This window comes from Microtus pennsylvanicus, chromosome 7 (genome assembly GCF_037038515.1).
Source record: "Microtus pennsylvanicus isolate mMicPen1 chromosome 7, mMicPen1.hap1, whole genome shotgun sequence".
NCBI lineage: Eukaryota > Metazoa > Chordata > Mammalia > Rodentia > Cricetidae > Microtus > Microtus pennsylvanicus.
This window is the reverse complement of record NC_134585.1, coordinates 121886774-121907818: the sequence shown is the minus strand read 5'-3', so window position 1 is coordinate 121907818 and position 21045 is coordinate 121886774. Positions and strand designations below refer to the sequence as shown.

The following is a 21045-nucleotide window of genomic DNA, read 5'->3' as shown; positions in this document are numbered from 1 at the left end:
CTGCCTTTCTTTCTGCTCTTCTCCTCTTTCCCCTCCATAACCCAGTAAATAAATATCCAACCTCACTCTGCATGGCAAGCCTATTCATGTCTGTCTCTCCCCTGAGGCATGGCTCCCTGCCCAGGACCAGCCGCCTTTGGAGACTTGTGGTGTGGTCTCGTGGCATGCCCATCTGTCTCTCCTCGTGGGACTGACTGCCCCATCGAGGTCTCTCACCCACCCTGCGGCTCCCTGCCTGGGACTGGGTCCCTGGTAGAGCCACTTGGGGAACTGTGCAATCCCTGCCAGGGACCAGCTGTCTGCTGCAGCCACTAGGGGACCTGCAACATTTTACTTAAACCATACAGAAATCCTGTCTCAAAACAAAACAAAACAAAAACTCTAATAATAATAATAATAATAAAAAGTAAAATATGCTAAGTGAAAAAAGACATATAAAAGACCACATAGTCTATGATCCATAAAATGACTAAGCTGGGTGTGCGAGTTGATGCCTGTTCCACAGCAGCTTGGGCTACACAGTGACTTCCCAAGTGAGGTTATGCTGTAACTAAGTAAAACAAACACTAGTTTCTAGAATGCAGAGGTCTACACAGACAAACAATAGATGCGTGACTTCCAGGGCACCATGAAGAAAGAGTAGGTATGACTGGCAATGGATAGATTGTTCTCTCTGGGATGATGAAAATATTCTAAAGAGTTCATTTTCCTTGTTTTGAAATGGGGAACCACTGCGTCCTGGGCCTTCCCATTACAGCATCTGGCGCGGCTAGGACAGGAGCGCCCGAGCGCCCGAGGGCTCCCCTCGAAGGGTAAGAGAAGGGTAAGACTAGTACCGTGGAGCCGCGGCTGGCCGGGAACAGAGCTCCGTGAGCTCTGTGTACATTCCTGAGGCCGGAGGTGCCACCTCACTCCACAAATGATGCTGCATCTGCATCTTTAGCCCCTAAAGACCTAGGCAGGAGCCCCCGATGCTTCTGTCTGTCCCTCCCTTCTGTTCATCTCTCAGCTTCAGGGCCAGCTAGGGGAGGGGAGACTCCAAAGAAGTCAGGTGAGTAGCTTGCTCCACCAAGCGTGGAGCAAGAGGACGCCTCCCGCCTTCCTGGCACTGTGTGCGCTTGCGCGGTGAGCCTGGGCTTGCTTTGGTACTCTTGGCTGTCGTCTCCCCGGTGACCAAAATCTTCTGGAGAGCTGAGGCCCAGGAGCTGGGAAAATGTCAAGGCCACTTCCACACGGTGAAACTTTGCAGGCCCTGAGATCTTAGTCCTGTGCGGCACGGAAGAAATCGCAGGCAGCTACAAAGACGTGGAAGTGGCGGTGTCTTTGCTTAGGGACATTGAAAACTGAGCTCCTAGAATCTTACACTTTTTTAATTTTGATTAATACAAAAACTTTTGTGTGCATTCCATACAAAAGCAGAGGTCACAGTTTTCGGATTCCTGCCCTGAGATGGGGTGCCCTTAAGTGTCCAGCAAAGATGTCACAGACACAGCGATGGCAGAGTGGGGGGATGGCTCGGTTGATAAAGGCCAGTTGCCTAGCTGGATATGGTAGAAGGAGAAAACTGGCTCTGGCAAGTTGTCCCTTGACCTCCACACGCACCCTGTGGCTTTGCTTCTGCCCCAGTTTAGAAAAAGAAAAAAAAAAGCACACAGACACTGTGTACTGCGGTTCTTTCCACTGCGGCTTTCAGGGCGGTGACCATCCCTGCCCGATAAAGGGCACCAGCCAGCACATTGGCAGTCATCTCATAACCCTCTTTAACTTTGTTTCAACTTTTTTTTTTCCCTAATTCTTTTGAATTAAATCAGGGGAGGTTCAAGGCTGGCCTGGGCTACTGGAGAGAGTCTGTTGGAAGGTCTCTCCCACTGCACCCCAAGTCTCTCCTCTTATCTCTAGTTGTGGCCTCCGGGAGGCCACCCCTGGGTCAGCCTTCTGTACAGACTCCCCTTTCTGGCAGTCTGTGGGTAAGCGCAGGCATCCTGCACCCCCAGCTGATGTTTTACTACCGAGAGAAGTGAGGTCAGCATTTCGACCGGCATTGTTCAGTAGAAGTGTGTGAGCCATAACGAGAAAACCAGGAGACACACTAAATAATTGATTTGGAAGATTGAGAGGGAGCAAGTGAGCCATATAATTCTAAAATAACAACGCTTTAACAAAACAATATTAAGATTTTAAACAATAATCATTGAGTAACTTAGCCAACTTCTTTTTTAATATTTATTTATTTATTTGTTATGTATACAATATTCTGTCTGTGTGTATGTCTGCAGGCCAGAAGAGGGCACCAGACCCCATTACAGATGGTTGTGAGCCACCATGTGGTTGCCGGGAATTGAACTCAGGACTTTAGAAAGAGCAGGCAATGCTCTTAACCACTGAGTCATCTCTCCAGCCCCCTAAGATTTTAACTACACATAGTCAAGATTGTCTCTCCTCATGTAAGCAATATATAACGCTAAAACATTCTATCTAAACTGGGTGGTGGTGGCGCACGCCTTTAATCCCAGCACTCAGGAGGCAGAGGCAGGCGGATCTCTGTGAGTTCGAGCCCAGCCTGGTCTACAGAGCTAGTTCCAGGACAGGCTCCAAAACCACAGAGAAACCAAAAAAAAAAAAAAAAAGAAAGAAAGAAAAGAAACCATTTGTTTATTTTTTGGAGAAGGGTTTTATAAGCTGGACTCGAGCTCACTCTGCAGACAGGGATCCTGGGATTGCAGGCATGTGCTACCACACCAGGCTTTATGGTTTTATGTGGTGCTGAGCATCAATCCCTGGGCTTCCTGAAGGCGAGGCAAACATTCTACTGACTGGGCTACATCTTCGTCCCCATATTGTTTTTGAGATGGTTTCTGCTGCTTCCCATGCTGGCCTCAAACCCCTAGTCTCAAGTAATTCTCCCAAGTGAATATCACTTTACTTTACTCTAAAACAGTTATTAATGAAATTGTGTCCCAGTTTTCTCATGTGGCATGTTCTGTGTGCATAGCTAGAGCAGGTTTCTCATGTGCCGTGTGCATAGCTAGAGCAGGTTTCTCATGTGCCGTGTGCATAGCTAGAGCAGGTTTCTCATGTGCATGTGCCGTGTGCATAGCTAGAGCAGGTTTCTCATGTGCTGTGTGCATAGCTAGAGCAGGTTTCTCATGTGCTGTGTGCATAGCTAGAGCAGGTTTCTCGTGTGCATGTGCATAGCTAGAGCAGGTTTCTCATGTGTATGTGCCGTGTGCATAGCTAGAGCAGGTTTCTCATGTGTATGTGCCGTGTGCATAGCTAGAGCAGGTCCCACTTTGGACCGCATGCATTTCAGCCTCTCTCATGTGGCTAGCAGTTGCCCTAGCAGTCAGTGGTGATTCCCCAAGGGAGGAGGTGGAAGACCTGGGCAGAGGTGGCAGAGTTGTCTTAGAGGAGCCAGTGGGCACATCTGCCTACCTCCCCAGCCAGGTTTACCTCAACCCGTGCTCTTTCTGGGGCAGACTGGGAAAGTTACTAATGTGTGTGGATGTTGCCTCGCCTCTGCCGTCAGAAAGGCTGAACCGAGCTTGCTGGTGGACACAGCGCGGGATGCAGGCTTTGGCAAGAGGGCTGGTAGTAAGGATCCAGGCTTTGGAGGTGAGGCATGTCATGCGTTTGTGCACGTCTTCATGTATGTGTGTGTACAACATGCACACAAGCTTGGTGCCCACCAAGGCCAGAGAGGGGTTTGGTTCTCACGGCTGGGAGCTGCCTGGCGATGGCGCCAGAACTACGCAACAGAGGCGGCAGGAGGCGCTCTCTGCCACTGAGTCCCAAGCCTCCGACCACTCGTGGTGGGGGGCGGAGTCAGGAGAAGGAAAACTAGAGGCACCTCGGTTCCTGGGGGACAGGAGTTTCACCACTTAACCTTCCCAGATGGTGAACTTTCTGGACTCTTCCTTCAGGAGATGAAAGGAGCCCTCTCAGCTTCCCACCCCGCCTCATCCCTGCCTGCAGTTTCTCGAGCCCCACCCTAAGGGGCTGTGGAAGTCAACTCTCCTTCTAGAAGTCTGACTGGTGGTCTTAGGCTGAGGGCTCCCTCCCTGTCTGATTTCTATAGATCACTGTATCTCAGTGTTCCCCACCCAGGCTGTGGTGGGGTCAGCAGGAGGGGGTCGGTGGGAGTGGTGTGGTATCGGAGCGGGGTGTAGGGAGGCTGTGTTTCTCTATCTGCTTCTGCCATCCCAGTCAGTCCTCTGGAATCCTACAGCTCTTGAGACAGCAGTGTAAATGAACAATCAAGAGCACAAACATCAGCCACCAGGGCTTCTCCAGGACCCAGCAGGGTCAGATGTGATTATCAGAAAGGCTCAGCCACAGCTCAGGGTCACATAAGGTCAGGACAGGAATGCGGAGCCTGGGGCCCCACGGGAAAGCAGCCCCACCGACCAGGAAGACGAACCAGATAAGCTCCAGCTGTTTATTACAAAATGATAATCACTCCATATCAAAAGATCCCCAAACCCCTGGTACAGTCATGGAGGCTGTACCCCCAGAGCCCTCCCTTAAGTGGAAGGTCTCAGATTCTAAGGTCTCCAGAGAGGAGGGCATTGTAGCGGGCAGGTGTGAGGGGCAGGTAGGCACCCACTTCCTGGTCTAGGACATAAAGAGGGTCTGGCAGAGCGCTGGGGTCAAAGCCCTCATTCGCCATCCGAACCTTCTGCTGTTTGAAGGTCTCGGTAGTGGCCAGAGACTCCTGGGGAGAGAAGGGGGCTTTCAAAGAGAGCTGGAGGAAAGTACTTTGTCCATTTAGTGCAGGCCCGCTGCCGGCCAGAAGGGCACAGACTTGTGGGCATGCTGAATACATACACACATAGTAAGGTGAGGGCCAGAGAGAAAGAAGTGAGAAGCCTGAAGGAGGGGCTGAAGGGAGCCAGCCCACTCAGCAAAGCATGAAGGAAGACCTGAAGTCAGTCAACAGGACCCGTGAAGAACGCTGGGAGAAGGTGGGGTGGGCGGGAGCCCCTCTGGGATTCACAGGTCAATCTACCCTAACTGGCAAGCATGCAAGCCAATAGGGACCCTGCCTCAAAGGAGGTGGCTGGGGACCCCCAGGATAGCAGCCAAAGCAGCGCGCGCGCGCACACACACACACACGCGCGCGCGCACACACACACACACACACACACACACACACACACACACACACACGAGAGCAAAAGGGAGGGGGAGGAGAAGCAAGTCTAGCAAGGGGCAAGTGTCCTTTCCTTTCTCTTCCTGGAGTGTCTCCTGCCTGGGATTCCTTTGTGGGGTTTAAAAAGACAAGATCTCCTGAGTAAGTTGTGAGTGTGGGGATCATAGGGGAGGATAGGAAGGGAGATGAGCGGAGTAAAATATATAGTTCGATAAAATCAATAAACAAAAAGAAGAAAGAAAACAGCAAGAGTTGAGACATAAGAACAGAACCACTGACAGTGGTAGACGCGCTGGGGGTTGGGGCAGGAGTGGCTGGTTACCTGGAGCCTGAGGAATCGGGGTCGCGCATACGGTGGTAAGTTCTCAGAAACGTGGGCGTACAGCTGAACAAGGTCCAAAGCCTGTGGGGGTCGCAGGGCCAAGGCTGCCATGCCAGCCCTGCCTTCGTGCCCTGGTGGGTGGGAGACACGGAAGCCCTTCTAGTACCTGTGCCCGAGCAGGGCTGTGTGAGGTGTTCAGGGTCCTCCCCACCCCGCACACTGAGCACCTGGCATTCCCTGCCCCCCACACTGAGCACCTGGCATTCCCCGCCCCCCACACTGAGCACCTGGCATTCCCCGCCCCCGCACACTGAGCACCTGGCACTCCCCGCCCCCCACGCTGGGTACCTGGCACTCCCCGCCCCCCCACGCTGGGTACCTGGCATTCCCCGCCCCCCACACTCAGCACCTGGCATTCCCCGCCCCCCACGCTGGGTACCTGGCACACTGACTCCATAGACGTTCACCTCCTGCAGGAAGTTCAAGGCCTCCAAGACTTCCGCCACTTCCGTAGTGGCCACATTCTCCCCCTTCCACCTGTTGAAGACAGAGACGCGCGGAGAAGGGTTAAGGGCCTAGAATTCTGGTGAGGAGAGAAAGAGGCCAGGGAAGAAGGCTGCTGCCAAGCCTGAGAAAGAGGTAGGACTGGACGTGGGGTGAGGTGGGAGGGCATAGCGCTGGCTTTCTGAGGTCTGAATCACTGAGTTTGGAAGTCGACTGGAAAGTTACAGATACCTGAAGGTGTCTCCCGTACGATCATGGAAATGAAGAAAGCCTTGCTTATCACAGACCAAGAGGTCCCCAGTATTAAAGAAAACGTCCCCAGGCCAGAAGACATCCTTCAGCAGCTTCCCCTGGGCCAGTTCTGGAGCCCCAGCGTAGCCCAGAAAAGGGGACTGCTGGCTCACCGGGGCCACCAATAGCCCTGGCTCACCTGGAAAAATTCTGGGGTCAGGAGTGAGTTACCCAATGTCACCCAGACCTCCAGGCCCCACCCCGCTTCAGCTGCCAAGTCCAACCTTGCCTGCCAGATTCACCCCAACCCAAGTACAAACCTGGAGCTGTGGCCACACAACGCCCCTGGGCATTCCGAACAGGCTCCCCTGTCAGGACATCGTATCGAATCAAGGAGAAGGGGAAGAGGTGCTGGGGAAGAGGAGAGCCACGCTGGGCCACCAGCTTCAGGAGCCTTCCTTCTCACTTCCCCTGCTGCTCTGAGGGTTCTCATGTCCCTTCTGCCTCTCACCTTGTACAGCCAGGACGCGCGCCCCACGGCACCCTGTTGTCCCGTGTAGTTGAAAGTAGCCACGTTGCCCTCTGTCATCCCATATGTCTCCAGGATCTGCAGAGGCCCAAAGCGCCGCACGAAACGCTCCCAGGTGTCCGGGCGCAGCCCACTGCCCACTGCCAGCCGGACCTTGTGGCCACGTTCTGCCTGGCTCTGGGATGAGTGAGAAACAGGACAGCAGCTTCAAGCTTCCAGGTCCCCAGAGTGGAGCTCTGTCCCTCCCTCTACTGTGCCCTCTCTCTCTCTCCCTAGGTGTCAGAGGGCGTGTTCAACTGTGGGCTACTGGCACGGTGCTATTTCTTCTCCCAGCTTCCTCTCTCCAGTTTCCAGAAGTCAGGCTCAGCGTCCCCAGCTGTCTGGCCTGCGCTGTGCCTACTCACCGGGGGCTGGTTGACGAGGTATCGGCACAGCTCCCCAATGTACTGGAATACTGTCACACCGTGCTTCTGGCAATCTTCCCAGAACTGGCTAGCTGAGAACCTGGGCTTGAGTACCACCGTGGCACCTGCCAGAAAAGGGAGAGAAGGTCAAGAGATGACCCTAAGCACCTCTGCTCCCAGGGAAGGACCTGCCTTAAGAACGGTGGATGAGCCGGACAGTGGTGGTGCACTCGGGATGCAGAGGCAGGCGGATCTTTGTGAGTTCGAAGCCAGCCTGGTCTACGAGAGCTAGTTCCAGGACAGGCTAGTGGGTGAATCTTTCCCCACTTGTGTCTGGTGAGGCTAACACTCCTTAGGGACTGACACAGCCCTTCTCTTTGTCCTCCCTGAAGTCTGGATCCTCCATACTGGCTCAGCCTGTGGCCCCGAGTGGATAACGTTTCCTGCCATCCACCAGGAGTTCCTCCAGGCAAGGCAGGCATAGGAGGTCCTTCTGCACTTGCTGAAGAGTGGCTCTCAGCCAGTGAGGTCGCATCCCAGATGTTTACATCATGATTCATAACAGTAGCGACATTACAGTTATGAAGTAGCAATGAAATCATTTTATGGCTGGGGGGTCACCACGACAGGCGGAACTGTATTAAAGGGCACAGCATTAGGAAGGTTGGGGATCCCTGTGCTAGAGGAATATGTGAGGGAGACTGACCAAGGCCCAAGCAGCCCACGATGCCCAGCAGGGAGCCAGACATGTGGTACAGTGGGAGCGCGAGGTAGATCACATCCTTCTGGTGAACACCACACAGCTGGTAGAACCCCTGGCATTGCAGGACCTTCAGGTGACTGATGCGAGCAGCCTTGGGCAGGCCTGAAGGGTGGCAAAGAGGGGCAAGTCAGCTGAGGAGTCCCATGTCCTGGAAAAGTGGGTGGTTTGGGGAGTGGAAGGAGCGAAACTGCCTGGGATGGTGGCCAGAGTGACCTGAAAGTCCTCTCCCTAGACCTTCCCAGCTCTGCCTCGGCATCTCACCGGTAGTCCCAGAGGTGAAGATGTACAGGCAGGTGTCCATCATGCTCTGGGGGGCAGAGAGGTACCCAGGCACTGGCTCATCCACTTGGGCTGCAGCCTCGGACAGCAAATTGCTGATTCCAGCAAGATGAGCTTCGGGGCCGGTCGCCCACAGGTGGAGCCCCATGGCTCTCAGGGCGGGCAGATCCGGCTCCAGGGACTCCAGGAACTCTACAAGGATGGGCAGATCGAGCAACATGGCTCTCCAGCTACGCTAAACTCTTCAGCACCGTTGGCTTGCTCTCTGTCCCTCTAGGGTAAGGGTGGCACTATGGGTATCCCACCCATGTTACGCCTGGGACCTGTAATCCGACGGCCTGGGAATCCTTTGGATTCAGCACCATCCCTTCCCAGACCAGGGGCCTCTTTTTCTCACTCACTTTGGGAACTCGGTCCGGGACCAGACCCGCCCCCTCTGGCTCCCCAGTCCTACCTGACGCCAGCACCAGCGCGCTTGCACGGCAGCTGCGGAGGCAATGCAGCAGGGGCCCTCGGCGGAGGGCGGTGGGCACGAAGGCCGTGCGCAGGCCGGCTTTGGCCAGTCCGAACCAAAGCCATAGGAATTCCGGGCCCGCAGGGAGGAGTAGCGCCACAGTCGCCCTCGGTCCCAGAGGGGGTGCGGTCGTCTCTCCTCCAGTCTCCGGGTCTCCGGCCACAGGCGCCGCGCCTGCGCCTTCCTTGGTGCTGCGGGTGCCCGAGTCGCCTCGGCCCCCGGCCCAGCCGCGTGCGCGCAGGAAAGCGCGAGCAGCCCGGTTGCTCTCGCGCTCGGCGTCCGCGTAGCTGAAGCGCTGAGCTCCGTGAATGAGGAAAGTGTGCATCGGGCGCTCCCGGGCCAGGTGTGCGAGGCGCCAGGCCAGGCTGCAGCCGCCCTCGGGGCTCTCCGGGTCTGCAGCCGCTGCGGCCAGCGCGCGATCTCGAAGGGCCCTTTTGCAGCGGAGGGCGCGCACTGTGAAGGCCAGGTCTGCTGGCAGCCAGCGCAGCTGAGGCCAGAGGTCCAACTTCAGCAGCAGAGGCAGCAGTAAGAGTAGGGGCAGCAGCAATAGGAGAGCCGCCATGGTGCCCTTTTCCTCTGGTCTGCCCCTGCGGCTCGCATACACTCCGGGTGGTCTCTCCTGAAACGCTGATCTCGGTCGGGCTCCCGAGAATGCTGTCTCCCAGAGCGTGGCGCGCGTGCGCTGACACCCGCCCTTCCCGTGGCGCGGGAGCCAGGAGTGGGGGGCGGCTTGGCCCTCCCCACAGCCCAGGCCCCGCCCTAGGCGCACTCGCTGTGGAATTTGACTGCTGGTGGCCAGCAGCCTGTTGGGGCTGAAGTGGTACCTACCCTCAACCCCAGAGCAGGGATTTTCAGGGCCATCTAAGCTACTGGCTGGCTGAGGGAGTCCTGGTTCAGGAGCCAGGGCGCGTCTGTCATTCTTTCCCTTGGTGGTTCTTTATCACCCGTGATGGGTCGGTACCATTGCTCTCTTTCCAAGTAGACTAAATAATTTGGACCCTGGCCCGTTCAGTTCTGCAAGCCCAGGCAGGACGTTCAGCTACCAGCAGCAGTAGCAACCCCAGGGAATGGGTGGGGGCCTGAGAGTTAAGTAGGGGAAAGGTGGAGGCCAGACTGCCAGAGTTTTGGAAGGAGGCCCTCCATTTTAGGCAAGGATATAATAATTGGGACCAGCCAGCAAATGCTTCCCATCCTGGTTTTAATGGGTGCAGTGGAAACTGGGGATGGGAGGAGGAAGAAAGAGGCCTCTGGTGGTTAAGAGTCTAGAAAGGAGTAGTGGCTTTAAAGGAGCACGGACGCCCTGGAGTCTAGGCTGAACCAAGGAAGCATATGCACTGAACTGTCTGCACACCCCTCCACCCGAAGCATGGCCTGCCTGGGATTCTCTGCTGCTACATGGTGACATCAGTGGTCAGACCAGGAGGAGCGTCTCCTATCCCTGGTATTAGAACTTTGGTCCTCTCTCCTTCAAAACTCAGCGTGGAGCATCCTTCCCTGCTCGCTTAGAAAGCACACACCTAACAAAGCGGAGACAAATACTAGCTTTTGGACAATCTGGAATGGAATGTGTGGAGTACGTGCATGTTTGCATGTGATCGCATGTGTATTTGTGGGTGGGGAGGACCAGGATCCTCCCAGAACTCACTCCTGAACCCCGAGCTCACCAACACTGAGTGTAGCTGGCTAGCCACCTTACTGCCCTCTGAGCTTTGTGATCACGGGCAGGCTACCACATCCACCTAGCATTGACATGGGTTCCGGGGCCGGAACTCTGGTCCTCACGCTTGGATGCCAAGTGTGGATCTACTGAACCATCTCCCCTGCACCCTCCAAAAGATGAGGTTCCTGAGAAGCAATAGGCAAGGCCATCCTGCGGGGAGTTGGTGCCAGCATCAGCTTCTGAGTGGAAAGGTCAGATGCCTGACTCACACTTTTAGTGGAAGGGCAGCCAAGTCCCTCTTGTAGACATTTTGTTGGGGGAGGGGGAAGGCACAAGTAGAGGCATCTAATTAAACAGAGGCACCTACCACAGCTGAACACAGATAACACAGGCTCAAAAGATGCTCTGGCTTGCTTCATTATCACTTAAAAACAATTTTAAAACTCGATTATCTTTGCCAAAAGAAAAAGCAAAAACAGAACCACAGAAATCAGGCCATTTGACAGTTCTGAGGAGCTTGCCTCTGGGACTCCCCTGGGCTCTGGCTCAGCTTGAAGTGCCAATGATGGGCCAACCCAAGCATCCCAGGTGCAGCAAGAGGCTCTCGCGCTGTCATCGGGTTCTTTTCTGATGGCTGTGGCATCTGTCCAGATGGGCACTGCCCACGTCACACTGGTGTACAGACCACCGTCCACAGACTACAAGTCTGTTCAGAACAAATGCAGACTGAACGGAAGCAGGACGCCATTCACGCCGCACTTCTGTCGGCCTAGCTTCTCTGTCCAGCAGCCTCTTGATTGCTCCCTTCTCTGTCCAAATGGCTCTTTGGAGACTGGGGGAGGAGCCAAAGGCTAAGGACTTCCGCCATGATCTGGTTTTGCAGCCTCCGGCTGCTGTGAAAACCTACCAGTGGAGCAGCAGTGAAGAGGGGATGAAAAGAGCTGGAGGCCCGGAGAGGAGGAAGGGTGGGGCTGCAGGGAAGTTTCTCAGGCTGGGCCACAGGAAGCAGCTCGATCCTCCCCCAAGTGAGGGGCTAGGAAGGGTATACCCTTGCATCTCTCAGGCTGGGGCGGGGTGGGAACACCGGGCCTCAGTCACTGTCAGAACCCACGGCAGAGGAACCTTTTCGTTTCCGTTTGGTGGGCTTGGGCTTCGTATCTTCTTCCTCCTGGAAGAAATGAGGGGCAGAAGGCAATGACCAGCCTGGGCAGTGGCTGGCCACACCTCACCAGTGCCCATCACTCCCCTCCTCCTGCACACTGGCTGTGGGACTCACTGAGGCACTGCTGGAGCCTGACTCTTCTTCAGCATTGGGGGGCTGTGCGGCATTCTTTCGACTTCGAGGGCTGGACAGGGCTGCCTTCCTCCGGCTCTTGGGTGGCTTAGTGGAAGAGTCCTCGTATTCCTCCGCCAGGGAGAAGAGGTCGCTGAACCTAAGAGGAACATGCTTCCTGAGATGAGCAGCCCACTCAAGGCCCCTCACCATGTTCTCAGCACCGAACCCAGTCTGTTTCTCGACCCCAGGAGACCTCTCCTCCCCACCACTTTCCACAGCCCAGGTAGAAGGAAGCTCACTTCATCTTGTGGGCTTCGTCACAGCTCGCCTGGACATGCTGCAGCGCCTGGAGGATTGGTGTCTGGCTAAAAACTAAGGAAAGGAGACAGGGAAGCTCAGTTAATGTCAGGAGGCTTACTACACAGCACCAAAAGCCTTTCTTCTGCAGGTTTGAACAGTGGTCTTGGTATCTCATCCTTGTCCCCTGACTGGCAGAAGGGGATTTGAACCAGGGCAGCACCGCCCCCCCAAATGGCCAAAGAAAAGGGAGCAGGACGGGAGGCGGCATACAGTTCTGCTTGGTATTGGCGAGGTTGAGTCTCAGGTTGTCCAGGTGCTCCAAGATCTGCTCCAGGGTCAGCTGGGCCAGCTTGCTGCTAGAGCTCCTGAGGCTGTATGGGGAGGCAGAGAATCAAATACTCCCCACTCCACTGGGGTCCCTCTCTATGTCAGAGGCAGTCCTAAAGCACCCAGGGCTAGGGAGGGCTCAGGGAGTGTGGTCCTCTATTAGATGTCACCCACAAACCCGGCTGGTATAGCACCGGCAGCCCGGGACGGTGCCAGCGCTACCTCTGCCTCTTGCGGGGAAGGCTGTTGTTCTTGATGAGCAGGGCCTTTATGTGCTCTGCCAGCAGCTCATCGTGCTTCATGCACCAGTGCCTCAGGATGCTGGTGGTGAACTGGTCGTCGGGATGGCAGGGCCTGCTCAGCACCATCTTCACCATTTCCTCACTGGGCCTGTGAAGGAAAGCAAGCTGGTGTCATGTATACGGAGCTGCCTGACCTCGAGAACGGCTACATCTCTCTCCAAACCCCAGCCTCCTTACCCCTGTGGCTTCCTACTCTCACATCCCTCTCCCCCTTTTCTTTGGGCCAAGGAATTCCTGGTATCCTTCTCTGCAGAAGCTACATGAGAAGTGAGGAGATTGCTCCACTTCTGTGCTGGTAGGAGACACGAGGTCTGCTGAGAATGAGGCCTGACTCTCCCCAGAGCAGGTGGCAGAAGTCCCAAGAAGCAAAGGGGTACAGCATGCTTAATACGCCCGTTAGCCCCATTCTGCTATAGCCTGAGGGAGATGAGAGGCTATATCACCACTTTCTCTAGGGTTTCAGGCAAGACAAGAAGGCTGTAATGCCCAAACAGGGGCAGAAGAATCAGCAGCTGAGTGACCTCTGGCCACAAAATTACGAGAACCCTGTCTCAAAAACAAACCAAAACAAAAACAAACAAAAGCAAAAACATAGGAAGAGGCACTTGACTGTTGCCTCATTTGTCCAAGGAGCTGCCAGCGGTGCAGCTAAGATAGAATGGGGCCTTCTGCCTCTGCCACTACACCTCCGTCAAGCAATGCGATGGCTCCAGCTGGCTCTTCTGTTAGGGGGGTGAGGGCGGGTGTGGTCCCTTGCCTCTGATCCTTCCCTTTTAATGAACCTGTGCCAGTCTGAGGAGTGTAGGGAAGAAAACAGGTGTGTCCAGTCCCGACCTCCCACCTCTGAGGGCAGTGCAGTGAGCTGCTTGTTTCTAAGTCATACAGAGGAGGGTAGAGATAGGAAGAGGGCAGGGGATAGGTGGACGGCCATGACAGGAAAGCAGGACCAAAGGCATGCTGGGACCCGGAGCCACCTGGTTTGGAACTCACTTCTCTCTTCGCAGCTGAAGCAGGAGACAGGACAGGGCCTCTGGGTGCTCTGTGGGGAGGAGAGGTTGTTCAGGGAACGTATCAATTCAGGAGTTAACACGAGCAGTGAGCACCTCTCCTACCCCAGCCAACCACCAGGACAGAAGACAGCCTTGTTCCAGGAGCCAGGAAGAAGTCTGGAGCTGCTGAGGCCTGGTGCCCTGCTCACAGAAGGCTGGCTCACCTTCCTCTAGCCTGTGGCCCGGTCCTACTCACCCTTGTATTTGAGGTGCTGCAGGATGGGGATAATGGTCTCCAAGGGGATGTTATGGGCCAGGAAGAGCTGCCAGGCACAGTACTGCTCAAAGGTTTCCCAGTCTAGGCTCTGAACTAGAAGAGATGGAAGAAACTCCTGTCTGCCTGCTATCTCTCTCAAATATACACATGGTTGATACACTCACTAGCAGAACCCCAACAGATGGAGCTAAAAATCTAGATCCTTTCTCTTCCCAGACAACACCACTGCTACCATCTCTGAGGACTGCCATATTCCCTGCAATCCAAGGGCTAGAGAGGTGAGGGTAAGGACCCTTGATGCTACAGAGTAAGCACAGAGATCAGGAAACTCGGCGTTCTACCTCCCAATGTTCTATGACCAGAACAACTTTTCTGTCACTGTTAAATAGCTGAGGCCCCTTTCACTCCCAGGTACCTGAAGACTGGTTACTTACTGAGTATGTTGAGGACCGAGTCCTTCCGAAACATGACCAGGTTCCCCATCATCACGTGGCACACCAGCTCCTGGAGCTGGAAAAGAAAGCATCAGACCCATTAGCTCTATGAGAGGCCGAAGGTCAGGAGGAAAAGGCATGACACAGTTTGGAAGGGTAGACAGGTCGGCTACAACAGCAACAGGTTTGTAGGGGAACAGGCCTGTTGTGGAAAAACTCCCCACACCCTGATATAAAGGAAAGGAACCATCTCGGTCTGGCCTGAAGTGAGAAGACCCTGGAGGCTGGGCTCTGACCTAGTGTGAGTAGGGAAAGGCATAAGAAGGATTCTCAGTGCTAAGTTGCTCTGAGTGGATATGAGCAGAAATGAGAGCCAGGACAGCCAGGGCTGCAAAAAGAAACCCTGTCTCAAAAAACTGGGGTGGGGGTGGGGGCAGTGCACAGAAGTTACAATCTCTAGGAGTCCTGTGCATAGAGAAGGTCAAGGAGAAATGGCCCAAACATTTTTATTTTGAGCCAAAGAGAAGGCCAGGCAAGAACAAAACACTTATGTATGAGCGTGTACACACGCATGCTCTTGCCCACCCTCAGCTTTCTCTGTGCAAATATGAACTTCCAGAGAACATGGAGAAATACCAGCTTCTTTCTTGGGCTTTGCTTTCCCTTCCTAGCCCTAATGGCCTGAAGGGCACCCTCATGCAGCGGGAGGCAGAATGCCTGGGGGTGTGGGCTGTCGTGTACAGGCTTAGAGAACACAGAGCCTGGCTTCCCCAGCCCGGCTCTCTAGGACTTGCTGCAGACGCCAAAGCCCAGTGCTCACCTGTGCAGAGTCAATAACAGCCACGATCATGTTCAACAGCTCCCCACTCCTCAAGGTCTCGTCTGGAAACTAGACAGAGAAAGAAAGAAAGGTGAGCCGGGCGGTGGTGGCGCACGCCTTTAATCCCAGCACTCGGAGGCAGAGGCAGGCGGATCTCTGTGAGTTCGAGACCAGCCTGGTCTACAAGAGCTAGTTCCAGGACAGGCTCCAAAACCACAGAGAAACCCTGTCTCGGAAAGAAAGGAAGGAAGGAAGGAAGGAAGGAAGGAAGGAAGGAAGGAAGGAAGGAAGGAAGGAAGGAAGGAAGGTGATTTGGGCAGGAAGGTGGGCTGGACCCCCAGCTTTCATCTAGCCTGCCCCACCCCTTAGACAGACTAGGGTCCTGGCCCAGCACAGAAGCAAACGGCTACAAATCTGGAACCCGACCCTTGTTCTAATATCTGTGTAAAAAAGGAGTGGGGGGCTGGGAGATGAAGCCAAAGCTGACGGGGACAGGACACGCCGGCCAGTTCTGTGGGGAGCGCAGCTAAACCAACCTCTGCATGCCTGGCAATGGAGAGACCCAACCTCAACAGCCTCAGCCATGTCTGGGGATGGGTGAGGTCCCATGCAGAGAGAACAGGGAGGGGTGCCACCTGTACCCTCCTCCCTCCAGGCCTGGCGGTGATCACAGTTCCTCCTGCTATGCCCACACCCTGAGCCCTCATTTCCCTCTTCCTGGGAACTTCTGCCAAGAGGAGGAAGAGCTCATCTCTTCTCCTGTATCCAGCTCTGTGAGACCTCGTCAACAGGGAAATGAAACTGGGTCTCTACTAGAGAAGCGTGGGCCTCTTAATCATCAGAGAAGCTTGGGAGATACGAACAGGGACCTCTCTGGTTCAGGAAACCTGTGCTGGCCCAGAAGATACAGTTAAACCTGAGAATCCAAGTGAATAGGGAAAGACTTAAGCTCACATTACAGTTGAGAAAAGCTTCAACAAGTGGAAGGAGACAGCCATGTATGGGAAGCAGTAACCACTAACGTCAGTGGGTGCATCGTCACCAACTCAAGTAGCACTTGGGAGGCTGAGGCGGGGGATTACCCATTAGCCTATAGTCAACCTGGGCTTCATAGTGAATTTTAAGCCAGTCATGGTTACAGAATGATACTATCTTTAAAAAAAAAAACAAATGGCTGGAGAGATGGCTCAGAGGTTAAGAGCATTGCCTGCTCTTCCAAAGGTCCTGAGTTCAATTCCCAGCAACCACATGGTGGCTCACAACCATCTGTAATGGGGTCTGGTGCCCTCTTCTGGCCTGCAGGCAGACACACAAACAGAATATTGTATACATAATAAATAAATAATTTAAAAAAAAAACAAAAAAACAAAAAAAACAAGTGAGGGTCTATTGAGGTGGGGTCTCCTGTGAGCCCTGTACTGCTGCTATCTTCCACCCACATGGACCCTGTGGAGATACTGACCTCTGTGTACATGGATGGTGTGAGGAGATACTGACCTCTGTGTAGACGGATGGTGTTGGAGATACTGACCTCTGTGTACATAGACAGTGTGAGGAGATACTGACCTCTGTGTAGATGGACGGTGTGAGGAGATACTGACCTCTGTGTAGATGGACGGTGTGAGGAGATACTGACCTCTGTGTAGATGGACGGTGTGAGGAGATACTGACCTCTGTGTAGATGGACGGTGTGAGGAGATACTGACCTCTGGGTACATAGACAGTGTGAGGAGATACTGACCTCTGTGTAGATGGACGGTGTGAGGAGATACTGACCTCTGTGTAGATGGACGGTGTGAGGAGATACTGACCTCTGTGTAGACGGATGGTGTTGGAGATACTGACCTCTGTGTAGACGGACGGTGTGAGGAGATACTGACCTCTGTGTAGATGGACGGTGTGAGGAGATACTGACCTCTGTGTAGATGGACGGTGTGAGGACATACTGACCTCTGTGTAGATGGACGGTGTGAGGAGATACTGACCTCTGTGTAGATGGACGGTGTGAGGAGATACTGACCTCTGTGTAGATGGACGGTGTGAGGAGATACTGACCTCTGTGTAGACGGATGGTGTTGGAGATACTGACCTCTGTGTACATAGACAGTGTGAGGAGATACTGACCTCTGTGTACATAGACAGTGTGAGGAGATACTGACCTCTGTGTACATGGACGGTGTGAGGAGATACTGACCTCTGTGTAGATGGACGGTGTGAGGAGATACTGACCTCTGTGTAGATGGACGGTGTGAGGAGATACTGACCTCTGTGTAGATGGACGGTGTGAGGAGATACTGACCTCTGTGTACATGGACGGTGTGAGGAGATACTGACCTCTGTGTACATGGACGGTGTGAGGACATACTGACCTCTGTGTAGATGGACGGTGTGAGGAGATACTGACCTCTGTGTAGATGGACGGTGTGAGGAGATACTGACCTCTGTGTAGATGGACGGTGTGAGGAGATACTGACCTCTGTGTAGATGGACGGTGTGAGGAGATACTGACCTCTGTGTAGATGGACGGTGTGAGGACATACTGACCTCTGTGTAGATGGACGGTGTGAGGTGGCATAGCAGACGCACATCATCTTCTTGGCAAGCCTTCATGTCCATCATTAGGCAGGTGTGCAGGTCACCCAGCTGGGTAGCCTGGGCAAATGACTCGTACAGGTTCATCTTCCCTGCCGCAGCTTTGCTACAAAACAAGTCAGATGTAAGCCAGCAGGGCAACCCAGCACCAGGGCTTCAACCATCCTCAGGGAGGTGCCTATTCTACCCTGCAAGCTGTGCTTGGGGACCCCATATAGCTCCTTGCCTTCACCAAGAGTTCAGCAATTTCAGGGTCAGGAGACTTTCCTTCCCCCAAAGCTAGTCTGTTTTTTATTTGAAACAGGATCCCACTGTACATCCCTGGCTGACCTTGAACTTATGGAGATCTACTTGACTCCACCTTCCAAAGAATGCTAGTGTTAAGAGTGTGCCACTATGTCCAGCTTCCCCAGTGCTCTGACTACCAGCAGTGACTGTACTGACCCCCGAGAGAAGAGGGAAGAAGTCCTGTCAAGCTGGAGAAGTAGCAACTAACACCATGTGCAAAGCCTAAGTTGGAACTGAGGCTTAAATGTAAGAGTTAAAAGCATGTGGCGCTCAGACAAAACTCATGAAGTTGGGTATGGTAGCACATGTTTATAACCTCAGCACTCAGGAGGAGGAGGCAGGAGGATCTTTGGAGGTTCTGAGAACCTGACTCAAAATGAAACCAAACAAACAATAAGAACTCTAAGTAGGCCAGTCAGTACTTGGGAGGTGGAGGCAGGAGGATCAGGAGTTCAAGGCTATCCTTGGCAAAGCAAGTTCGAGACCAACTTCAACACGTGAGACCATCTTAATAAACAAAATAAGCTGGGCATGGTGGTGCATGCCTTTAATCCCAGCCCTCAGGAGGCAAAGGCAGGAGATCTCTGGGTTCAAGGCCAGCCTCGTCTACACAGTGAGCTCTAGGACAACCAGGCTACTCCTGAGTTTACACAGAGAAACTTTGTCTTAGGAAAAAAAACCCAAAAACAAAACAAACAAAAAAAAAAAAAAAACAAAAAAGGACAAGGGCCAGAGAGATGGCTCAGTGGCTAAAGAGACTCAGGTTCAATTCCCAACACCTACATGGCGGCTCACAACTGTCCATAACTCCTGTTCCAGGGGTCTGACACCTTCACATAGACATACATGAAGGGAAAAAACCAATGCATATAAAACAGGAACAAAGAGATAATTTGAAAATGTCTAAAAAAGGCTGGGTGGGGCTGGAGAGATGGCTCAGTGGTTAAGAGCTTTGCCTGCTCTTCCCAAGGTCCTGAGTTCAATTCACAGCAACCACATGGTGGCTCATAACTATCTACAGTGAGATTTGGTGCCCTCTTCTGGCCTGCAGGGATAGATGCAGACAGAATACTGTATACATAATAAATAAATAAATAAATAAATAACTTAAAAAAAAAAAAAAGGCTGGGTGATGGTGGCGCATACCTGCAATCCCAGAACTCAGAAGGCAGAGGCGCAGATCTGTGTGAGTTTAAAATCAGTCTGGTCTACAGAGCCAGTCCCAAGACAGCCAGAAACTGTCTTGGCAAACCAGAGGGGGCGGATCTCATGTAGCTAGGCTGGCCTGGAACTCCTGCTTCCACCTCCAAAGTGCTAAGACTTCAAGAGTTTAGACCTTGAGGGAACTAAGGGATTCATGATCTGATGGCAAGATTCGGAGGCACGAGAAATTTCCTGGAGCCTGGAGCCTAGCTGGAGGCACTGGGTCATGTATTCACAAAATTTGCTCCTGGCCCTTCCCTGTCACATTCTCTTCTTGGCTGTTCTGAGATGAACTTCCTCTGCCACTTGCCCATGATGCCCACTGCTACAATGTCCACATGCTCGCAATACCTGCTGCTACAATGTTCACATGCTTGCAATACCTGCTGCTACAATGTCCACATGCCTGTGATACCCGCTTCTACAATGTCCACATGCCTGCGATGCCCGCCACTATTTTGTCCACATGCCTGTGATGCCTGCTGCTACAATGTCCACTTGCCCGTGATGCCTGCTGCTACAATGTCCACATGCCCGCCGCTACAATGTCTACATGCCCATGATGCCTGCTGCTACAATGTCCACATATCCACATGCCCATGAGGCCTGCTGCTATAATGTCCACTTGCCCGTGATGCCCGCTGCTACAATGTCCACATGCCTGCAATGTCCACCGCTACAATGTCCACATGCCCGTGATGCCCACTGCTACAAAGTTGTTTCACACAGGCCTGAAAGAACAGGTCCAGCAGACCCTGTGCTGGGCTATCTGGGAACAAGAGCCAGCACACATCTTTCCTCTAAGTCTCTCTGTGTCACAATGATGAAAAACTTACTAACACAGGATGTACAAACCTTGGGGTTTTTTGTTTTGTTTGGTTTTTTTGTTGTTGTTTGAAACAGGGTTTCTCTGTATAACAGCCCTGGCGGTACTCACTTTAGTTAGGGTGGCCTCTAACTCACAGAGATCCGCCTGCCTCTGCCTCCCGAGTGCTGGGATTAAAGGCGTGCGCCACCACTGCCCGGCTATGGACCCTAGGTTAAACCCCTGGCACCTAAACTAATGTACAAAATGGATTGTGCTGCTATTGATAGCCGAAAGGGGAGGGGACTGGCTTGTGTACCAGAGAGGCTGCTTCTCCAGAACACCAACATCACAGAGGCGACACAGACCACACCCACCTTGCCCTCAGGTAGTAGAGCAGGTGGTAGCCGATCTTGGGTTGCTTTTGATACAGCTCGGAGAGAAGGTCCAGAAGCAGCGAAAAGCTGCTGTTGTCCTCCTGCATCTGGCACAGGTTCCTGGACGGGGTGGAGAAAGCTATCGCCTAGCGCACACTCTAAGGGTTGGCTCCCCACCAAACACAGAGATAGCTGTGTAGCATCAGGGAAGATGGCAGGCAGACAGCTCTTCAGCTGAGGGCTTACCTAAATATTAGGTAGAGAGGTTTCCCTACAGACTCCTCCAGGGACCTAAAAGAGGAAGGTTCCATGTGAGAGTCTACATGTATGGAAAGATACGGAAGAGCAGGTATCCCGCCTGCTCCCTTCCTACCAAAGGCAAACTTCTGCTGCCTAGTGCTTAGCAATAGAGAAACAGGTTCCCAACACAGACGCACAATCTGAGAATGTCACCCTCATTGGGGATCAGACTCTTGCCCTTCAGCCAAGACCAGGGGCCAATCCCTGGAGATCAGCAAAGCTTGGGGTCACTGGCCTGGCAGCAGGCCTGGAAAAACAGGGCAGGGACACTGGGCCAAGGCTCAGTACTCTCAGGGCCCATTAGTACATGGAAACATGGAAGCGCCATGTGAAGGGGACTCTGCCCAAGTCTACAGGAAGAGCGCCTGGGGTCTGGGCTGGAAGAGCACACTCTGGCTTG

At 53.6% G+C, this 21045-nt stretch overlaps 2 protein-coding genes across 2 annotated transcripts in view; both read right to left on the bottom strand.

The window, feature by feature from the left end:
• Positions 1-4421: 4421 nt before the first annotated feature.
• Slc27a3 (solute carrier family 27 member 3) lies at positions 4422-9596 on the bottom strand. Its single transcript, XM_075978297.1, has 10 exons — positions 8636-9596; positions 8164-8373; positions 7846-8004; positions 7140-7264; positions 6718-6912; positions 6527-6617; positions 6207-6405; positions 5911-6008; positions 5472-5602; positions 4422-4711 (listed from the first exon to the last, which is right to left on the bottom strand). The coding sequence occupies exons 1-10, from the start codon at positions 9255-9257 to the stop codon at positions 4535-4537; spliced, it is 2007 nt and encodes a 668-aa protein (XP_075834412.1). The 5' UTR covers positions 9258-9596; the 3' UTR covers positions 4422-4534.
• A 1152-nt stretch (positions 9597-10748) lies between these two features.
• Positions 10749-21045, bottom strand: part of Ints3 (integrator complex subunit 3) — a 43919-nt gene continuing 33622 nt past the window's right edge. The window contains exons 19-30 of the mRNA XM_075978296.1: positions 20592-20636; positions 20346-20465; positions 17625-17778; positions 15081-15149; positions 14261-14336; positions 13806-13919; positions 13551-13599; positions 12481-12648; positions 12202-12302; positions 11931-12003; positions 11632-11788; positions 10749-11523 (exon numbers count right to left, since the gene is read on the bottom strand). Of these exons, the coding sequence (XP_075834411.1) occupies positions 11446-11523; positions 11632-11788; positions 11931-12003; positions 12202-12302; positions 12481-12648; positions 13551-13599; positions 13806-13919; positions 14261-14336; positions 15081-15149; positions 17625-17778; positions 20346-20465; positions 20592-20636 (1204 nt within the window). The 3' untranslated portion in view covers positions 10749-11445. The remainder of the gene's footprint in view (positions 11524-11631; positions 11789-11930; positions 12004-12201; positions 12303-12480; positions 12649-13550; positions 13600-13805; positions 13920-14260; positions 14337-15080; positions 15150-17624; positions 17779-20345; positions 20466-20591; positions 20637-21045) is intronic.

What these genes read in the sequence shown, in the direction of transcription:
- Slc27a3 (XM_075978297.1), bottom strand. Translation starts at nt 9,257, where the DNA reads ATGGCGGCTCTCCTATTGCTGCTGCCCCTACTCTTACTGCTGCCTCTG. An exon ending in CTATGGAGTCAGTGTGCCAG is followed by an intron (nt 5,603 to 5,910) that starts GTACCCAGCGTG and finishes CCCACCCACCAG; the next exon opens with GGCACGAAGGCAGGGCTGGC. An exon ending in CCCGATTCCTCAGGCTCCAG is followed by an intron (nt 4,712 to 5,471) that starts GTAACCAGCCAC and finishes TTCTCTCCCCAG; the next exon opens with GAGTCTCTGGCCACTACCGA.